The sequence below is a fragment of the Hipposideros armiger genome, unplaced genomic scaffold (assembly GCF_001890085.2).
Source record: "Hipposideros armiger isolate ML-2016 unplaced genomic scaffold, ASM189008v1 scaffold_781, whole genome shotgun sequence".
In the NCBI taxonomy this organism is placed as follows: Eukaryota; Metazoa; Chordata; class Mammalia; order Chiroptera; family Hipposideridae; genus Hipposideros; species Hipposideros armiger.
In genome coordinates this window covers 1-9,047 of record NW_017732131.1, presented here as the reverse complement: position 1 = coordinate 9,047, position 9,047 = coordinate 1, and the positions used below count along the sequence as shown (strand labels likewise).

Here is a 9,047-nt window from a genome sequence, read left to right as displayed (position 1 = left end):
TCAGCATCTTAGCTGTAGAGGGCAGTGTCACTGGCCCTCATATGTGGGATCCGAACTGGGGCCCTCTCGCGTCCCAAGCTAGCTCTTAACCATTGCGCCATTTGGCTGGCCCCAATAAATATATTTTAACCACCTGTTATGTGTAGGGTTGAGTGTTCAAAGGTAAGACAGCTCTATGCCAAAGGAAATATTTGTTTACTGATTGGATTATACTTGACAGTTTTTAGGGAACCTTTTATGTTTGGCATAAAGGAGACATATTCTTGCTCAGTGCAGGCTGTAAAGATGGGAGTAGAAACACATTGTCTTATTCATGCTTCCAATGGCAAGTGGCAGATAAAACATCCCGTGACACCATGTCATCTGATGATCCTAGGTTTGATTATAAGCAAGTCTTTTATTTCCAGAGAGAAATGAGTTCCAAGAAAAAAAAAATCATAAAATTTTTTTTCTTAATATTATTCCAAAGTGGGAAAAAAGATGAAGAAAATAAATTGTGGAAATGATGAGGAAAACAAAAACATACTCTAGAAAAAGTGAAAATAAGTTATTGAGAAAAAACAAAAATTTCCTTCAACATGAGAAGAAAAAAATAAGATCAAAGACTGGCAATACAATTATTTTAATTAAACACAAAGAATGAAGATGTCCTATGATGAACTGCACAAAAAGATACTATTTTCTGATCTAAACTCTCTCCTATTCAGAAATTTTCTCAGGGCAAGTTTAATGTCTTTGTTTCTTAAGCTGTAGATTAGAGGATTCATCGTGGGAACTGCATTGGTGTAAAAGACAGAAGAGATCTTTCCCTCATTCATAGACCCAGCAGAAGATGGTTTGAGGTACATAAACGCACATGATCCAAAGAACAGAGAAACAGCAATGATGTGGGAACTGCAGGTGCTGAAGGCTTTGGCCCTGCCTTCCTTGGAGCTGATGTGTAGGATGCTGGAGAGGATGAAGCCATAAGAGGCAAATATGGTCAGACTAGGCACAATGATATTAATGCCCACTACAATGAAAACTACCAGCTCATTGATGTAGGTGCTGGTACAGGAGAGCTGGAGCACAGGGAGGATGTCACACAAATAATGGTTGATGGTGTTTGCATCACAGAAAGTCAGTCTCAGCATGCACCCAGTGTGGGCCATAGAACCAGAAAATGCCATCAAGTATGAACCAAGCATAAGGTTGGAACACACTTTAGGGGACATGGCACTGTTATACAAAAGTGGGTTACAGATGGCCACATAACGATCATAGGCCATTGAAGTCAGCACATAACATTCAGAAATAGCAAAAAGACAAAAAAAGTAGAGCTGGGTCATGCATCCCATGTAGGAGATAATGTTCTTCTTTGATGTGAAGTTAATCAGCATTTTGGGTGTAAACACAGAAGAATAACAGAAGTCTATGAAAGACAAGTTAAAGAGGAAAAAGTACATGGGAGTGTGTAGGTGTGAATTTAACACAATTAGAGTTATCAAACCCAAATTTCCCAACACAGTGACTATATACATTACTAGAAAGAGGAAGAACAGGGGGAGTTGGAGCTCTGGTTGGTTTGTTAAACCCATGAGAATAAATTCAGTCACAATCGAGCCATTTCCAACAGCCATTCTTCTCCAAGGACATCTGTGGACACAGGAGAAAAGGGTTACGAGGAGAACAACTCATATCTTCCTGTAATATCTCATCCTACAAGTGAGTGTACACCCTGTGAATGCTTGAGACTAGCCCAATATGGACCCATACTATCTACCTTTACCATTACCATGATACTGAGTGACTCTAACTTAAACTTAGTGGAAGGCTATTTCCAATTTTTTGGAAATATTATTTCCCTTAATAAGATAAATATAGCAAAGGGCATCACCAACTGAGTGTACAGAGGGAAGGTTGTTCTTCCATATGCAAACATGACTGCTGGAAAAACCGAGATAAGCAAGAAATTTGGACAAGGATAGAGCTGTTCTTTCATCTCGACATTTCTTTATTCACTTCAACCCTCCGCTCACTAGTAAAATTCAAGGAAGTAACACAAGCAACCTAGTGCTGGACTCTAAAGTAGATTAGATTAGCCATAGTGAGGTAAGGACCAAGATCACTGTTTCAATTAAGAGGACAGTGTCTAGGAGAGGTTAAGTTATTGTCCCATGTCACTGAGTGAAATCCACAAATCTGTTGCAGTGAGAATTTGATCCATGGACAGGGGCCTTATTGACTGAGATACACTCTGATCCTCCAGTGTCTCTGAAACTCTCTGATCACCCCTCAAACAAAATTTTCTACCAGTTTCACTTGAATCTTGGAAATGCATAAAATGCAAAAAAATGGGCATATCTTGCATCCCTGGACTTTCATCTCAAGACAAAGAATATACATATTATAATTAATGGTATTCAGAAACTCACCCTTCTTAGGTCAGAAATTCATAGTGCTCTCTTTTCTTTGCTACTTATCCTCGTGGTCCTGGAAAGTCAATTTCAGGCTCTGAGGCTTGGACACCTTTGATTCCAAGAGGATACAGCCCAGACATGAATTCAGATAAGCCCTGTAAATGTTTCTGAACTGCAGATCATCATTTCTGATTATGACTTTGAGTCCTCTCAAGTAGCAGAGAAGAATAAAGCCTTTAGTAGTATCACATTTGCTACTTGATTATATATAGAAAATTCAATGTGTTTAATGATTTAATGCACTTGGTTATAAACAGGGTAGAAGCTCGCTCAGTCTTTTCCACAGGGAGCGTAAAAGAGAAATATGGTGATTATATATCTGGACTATGATCTATCATTAGTTCTTTAGGGATTCACTTCACTCTAAGGATTGTACCTCCCTCGATGCATACCCAAAGTAAACTCTCATATCTCTATTATCTTCACTTATGAAGGGAAATCTGCTGTATTTTTTTATTCCCTACTTATTCCTTATTCTAAATGGGAATATTTTCTGCAAGTGTTCTGCATCCATTCTTCCTCATTTCTTCAACTGAGAATTTGTACATACTGTAGTAACTCACTCCAGTTGTTCTCTCACCTGGGTCATCTCCAAAATAATTTGCTATGTTGTACACATTTCTAAAGTTTAAAATTTTAAACACCTACTGGAAATTTCTAGCTGACTGTCCTGTTGTATTGTTATATGTAAAATTTGCATAACTGAGGTTATCAATTTCTTTTTATTATAGAAAAGACTAGGGGTTATAGTGTTTAAGGATAGGTATATGAACCTTACCTGCCTACTTCCACTCTTACTAACTGTAATGCCTTGGACAAATTACTGAACCTCTCTTTTCCTCTGGTTCATCTCAGTAACAAGGATGGTAAAAATGGCATTTTTCTATCACAATTATGGGATGTTGTGATAATTCAATGAAAAGAAATTGTAAGTAAAATGATGACAACAGTGCCTGGCATATGGTAAATAGTCATAGCGGTCAGTGCCATTATGTATGTTCTTACAAATTTCAGTAGATTCTCAATCATAACACTCCTCTGACATTTTTTACCTTAATTCTTCTGTTCCCCTATAAACTAAAAGTTTTATAAGGACAAACATCTCTTTCATCTTGTTTACTACTTTGCTTATGAAGCTAAGAACAGTGCAGAGTACATGGAAGAGCTCAATAAATATTTCTGAAAATCATGTTTTTCTTGGCTGAAACCTTCAGAACATTCCGCATCTCTCACATGCTGAGTAACAGTGTCTACTACCACAATGACCCTCATCAGTGTCTCAGCCACCACACAAATTTTGGCTTCTTAGGTACTCACTGAACTATAGTGCTGAACTACAGGGACTCCTAACTATTATTTTAGCATTGTCCCACATAACCCATATTATTTAGCCATGTACACTGCTGGTAGAACAAACTTTGAAAGCACAGCTCTAGCCTTCCCTGGTTTCAATGGTTCTCCATTACCCACTGGACAATTGAAATTTTGTAGGAATAGTACAAGCCTCAATACCATGATTAAGACCTGGTTAAAATTAAAGAAAAATTAAATCAGAGTTATATTTGATGAGAAACTATTAAAGAACTAGTCTGATTGATTTATGTATTTTGTACATATTAAGTGCTGTACAACCTTTTAACCTTCCCACCAATGTAAGAAAGACTGTTCCAGAATGTTTACATTTCCGAGACCACAGGATATAATGAAGAAAGAACACAGGCCAGGTGAACCAAAGATAATATTTATAATTTAAGTTTACATCTGCATAACTTACCTTCTCATCATGATAAATTAGTTTCTCAGTTCAATGTCTCCACAAATGGACCATGAATGTCAATAAGGTGTTCATTTGTTAAATACAATATTTTTATTTAATATCTCTGAAATGTAAACTTCAGCTTATGTTACCAGAAAATTTGTAGCTACAAGTTATAGATGGCTCAATCAAAAAACCCTTTAAATAAGTGTTTATTTTTCTCACCTAGCAATAAATGTAAAGTGTCCTGGGTTTGATTCAGCAACACAATACTCTCATCAAGTATTTAGTCTCTTTCATTTCACTGTCCTCAGTCTGTTGGCCTTAATCCTCAGACTTTTCACCTCCTGGTCACAAAATGGCTGTCATAATTCAAGGAATCTCTTCAGAACACATATATATCCAAAAACAATAGTAAGCCACAAGCTAAAAGAACTCTGTTTCTATATATTTTATATCATTAAATAAATAATCTCCAGAAGCCGATAGATGACCTTTTTTTAATGTCTCTTCAATCATATGTCTATGCCACATGGCCGACCTACCTGCAAGAGGTACTGACAAAATGAGTCTCCCATTTTCAACCTCTATCAAAAAAGAAAGTTTCTGGTATTAAGAAAGCTGGAGGGATGATAAATAACCTCACATTACACCTTAAATAACTAAAAAAAGAACAAATGAAACCCAAAGTCAGGAGAAGGAAGGAAATAATAAAAATCAGAGCAGAGCTAAATGAAATAGAGAACAAAAAGACAGTAGAAAAAAATTAACATAAGAAGAGCTGATTGACAAACCCTTGGTTAGACTCATTAAGATAAAAAGAGATAAGACACAAATAAATAAAACAGAAATGAAAGAGGGGAAGTTACCATGGATGCCACAGAAAAATAAACGATCATCCAAGAATACTATGAAGGACTATATGCCTCCAAATTCAGTAACCTAGAAGTAATGTACATGTTTTTAGAAATATATAGCCTTCCTAGGCTGAATCATGAAGAATTGGAAAATATAAATAGAATGATCAACAGTAAGAAAATTGAATCAGTCATCCAAAACCTTCCCAAAAGCAAAAGTCCAGGATCAGATGGCTTCACTAGTGAATTCTACCAAACATTCAAAGAGGATCTAATACCTGTCTTACTTAAACTCTTCCTAAAAATTGAAGAACAGACAATAATCCCTAATTCATTTTATGAGGTCAACATTATCCTGATACCACAACCTGGTAAGAATAACACACACACACACACACACACACACACACACACACACACAGAGAGAGATATTTCCTTTATCTTTGGGTAAAGAAAGAAGCCATTGTGAGCCAGATCAGTGAGTGGGGAGGGTGTTCCAATACAGTTATTTGTTTACTGGCTAAAAACTCCCTCACAGGCAGTGCCCTGTGAGCTGGTACATTGTCATGATGCAAGAGCCATGAATTGTTGGTGAAAAGTTCAGGTCATCTAACATTTTCACTTAGCCTTTTCAGCACTCCCAAATAGTAAACTTGGTAAACTGTTTGTCCAGTTGGTACAAATTCATAATGAATAACCCCTCTGATATAAAAAAGAGGTTAGCAACATCATTGCAATGAGTTTGCAAACTTGTCAGACCTCGTATATGAATCTTACATTCTTACTCCCCCTCTTACTAAGTATAATACCTTGGACAAATTACTAAATCTCTCGGTTTCTCTGGTTCATCTTTGTAATAGGAATGGTAAAAATTGCATCTCTCTCATTGGGATATTGTGATAACTAAATGAAAAAAATGTAAGTAAAATGATTACAACAATGTCTGGCTTATAGTAAATAGACAATAAAGGTCAGAAGTCATTTATGTTGCTATAAATTCCAGTAGATTCTCTATCATAACACTCTATCAGACTTCTTTTTTGCCTTAATTCTTTTTTTTTTTTTTAAGATTTTTATTGGGGAATTGGGGGATGGGAATAGTGCTGGGGAATTGGGGGAAGAGGAACAGACAAGTTGCTGTCTTTTTGTTCTTCAGTCTAGTTGTAGAGGACGTTGCTTCACTGGCCCAAGTTGGCACCATCATTGCATTCTTCCCAGGTGAGTCAGATCAGTCACCGGCCTCTGGATGGCCGCTCACGGAGGCTTGAGGGCCGCTCACGCTGGCTGCTGTCTACACACGGTAGCTTATGGCAACCCACTGCAGCAGGGGCTGCAGCCTACGCCCACGCCAGTGACTCACAGCAGCCCAGTTCCAGGTCGAGCTGTTGTTCAGCATCCCAGCTGCAGAGGGCAGCGTCACTGGTCCGCATATGTGGGATCCAAACTGGGGTCGTCTGGCATCCCAAGCCAGTGCTTAACCGTCGCGTCACTCAGCTGGCCCTGCCTTAATTCTTGTGTTCGTCTATGAACAATAAGTTTAATAAGGACAAACATCTCTTCTTTCTTGTTTACTACTTTGCTCCTGAAGCTCAGACAGTGCAGACAGAGTACATGGACAAACTCAATAAATATTTCTAAAATTCTTGTTGTTCTTTGACCAATGACCTTCAGAACATCCCACATCTCTCACATGCTGAGCAATGGCCCTACATCCATATCCTTCAGCCACCACACAAATTTTGGCTTTTAAAGTTCTAACTAAACTGTACTGCTGAACTATAGTGACTCCTATTATTCTAGCATTTCCATGTAACCCCTCTTATTTAGCTATGTACTCTGCTGGTAGAATGAACTTTGAAAGCACAGCTCTATCTATTCTTAGTTTAAACTTTCAATGATTCTGCATTACCCACAGGGCAGTTGAAATTTCATAGTAATAGCACAAGTCTCATTACCATGATTAAGACTTGGTTAAAATTGAAGAAGACATTAAGTCAGAGTTATATTTGATGAGAAGCAATGAAAGAACTATTTTGATTGATTTATGTAGTTTGTTCACATTAAGTGCTGTACAATATTTTAGCCTTCTCACCAATGTAAGAAAGACTTTTTGAGAATGTTTACATTTCAGGAACTACAGTGTATAATGAATAAAGAACACAGGCCAGGCAAACCAGGGATAATATTTAAAATTTAAGTTTAAATCTGTACAAACTCACCTTCTCATCATGAAAAATTACAGTTTCTCACTTCGATGTCTCCCAAAATGGAGCAAGAATGTCAATAAGGTGCTCATTTGTTAAATACTATATTTTAATTTAATATCTTGGAAATGTAAGCTTCAACTTATATTACCAGAAAATTTCTAGCTACAAGTGACAGATGGCTCAATTAAAAACCCATTTAAAATAGGAGCTTATTATTCTCACCTAGCAATAAATGTAGAGTATGTTAGGTTTTGTTCAGCAACACAACAGTCTCATCAAGCACTTAATTTCTTCCATTTCACTGTCCTTATTCTGTTGGCCTTAATTCTCAGGCTTTTCACCTCCTTGTCACAAAATGACTGCCATAACTCCAAGAATCACTTCTAAACACATATATCCAAAGATGATAGTAAGCAACAAGACAAAATATCTTCATTCACATATATTTTATGTCACTAAATAAATCATCTCCAGAAGCCAATAGATGACTTCCTTTTATTTCTCTAGTCATATGTCCATGTTACATGGCCAACCTAGCTGCAAGGACTACTGACAAAATGAGAATCTCCCATATTAAGCTTCTATCAAAAAAGAAAGTTTCTGGCATTAAGAAAACTGGGAGGAAGACTATCTATTTGTTAGGGCATGAACACAATCTGCCACACACACACCATAAAAAGCTTGTGAAAGATATTTGTAATAGGAGATTGTGTTTTTTCCATTTAGGTATAGAATATACTCTTTTTCGTTTAAGCTTTATATCAACACAATTGCTTTGGGATGTCCAACCCATTTTATAAATGTATGTGTATTTGTGTATGAAAAATAAACATACATAAGTATATATTGACACTATTTATATGTGGTGGAGGACGACTAAGAGCATCATTCTATAAAAAGAGGATTCTCTTATTACTAAAAAAGCATCACATTCTCAAAAAGTCTTCAAAATACTCAAAATAAGGAGTGCCCCAAACACAAAGCAATGACTTGTAATACAACAACTATAGAACTTATTTTACATGAAGGGGGAAAAAAGGGAAAGATGAAACAGAGCACTAGGCACTGAATTTCTGATTAATCAAAATTAAGGTTATACCTTTTGAAATTTTAATTTTAAGTTTCTTTGAAGCTTTTTTAAAAAATCTCTATCTCTTTTGTTTTATCTTTTAAAATTATTTTTTCATGGTAGTTCTCTATCTCTTTTTAAGATTCTTCCCAATGTATTGTACAATATTTTAAACTGCTAGAGTAACAAAATTAGGAATAAAGGGATATTCATGATATAGGATATTGAAAAAGAATCCAAGGTAAAGAGAAAATTAATTATATCAATTGAGATTAGAAATTCTTCAAGGAGTCTTCACAACTGCTTATGATGTTAAAATTTAACAAAGGATGTGAAGGACCTATACACTGAAAATTAAAAGACATTATTAAAAGAAACTATAGAAGACACAAAGAAATTATAAAATATTTCATGTTCATGGATTAAAAGAACAAACATAGTTAAAATGGCCACATTACCCAAAACAAGATACCACTCACCAAATGTACAATTTATCTATCCATATTATAGTACTAAGATACAATAAGTATGCTACCTCTATTGACAAACTCTAACAGTATTAACTCTATCGATATTACCAAAGTGTTAAAGAAGAAGTATTTATCTATACTGACAAGCTACACTATGAATAACTGTATTCAATACTACTAAGTGTGCTAACAAACAAATCTATGCCTACAATGTGGACTAAATATTCTA

The 9,047-nt window shown here is 36.0% G+C and overlaps 1 protein-coding gene across 1 annotated transcript; it reads right to left on the bottom strand.

Annotated features, from left to right (window-relative positions):
• Positions 1-650: 650 nt before the first annotated feature.
• Positions 651-1,619, bottom strand: LOC109374046 (olfactory receptor 8B3-like). Its single transcript, XM_019628317.1, has one exon. The coding sequence runs from the start codon at positions 1,617-1,619 to the stop codon at positions 651-653; it is 969 nt and encodes a 322-aa protein (XP_019483862.1).
• Between the last annotated feature and the right edge of the window lie 7,428 nt (positions 1,620-9,047).

Coding starts and splice junctions, on each gene's coding strand:
- LOC109374046 (XM_019628317.1), bottom strand. CDS start 1,619: ATGGCTGTTGGAAATGGCTCGATTGTGACTGAATTTATTCTCATGGGT.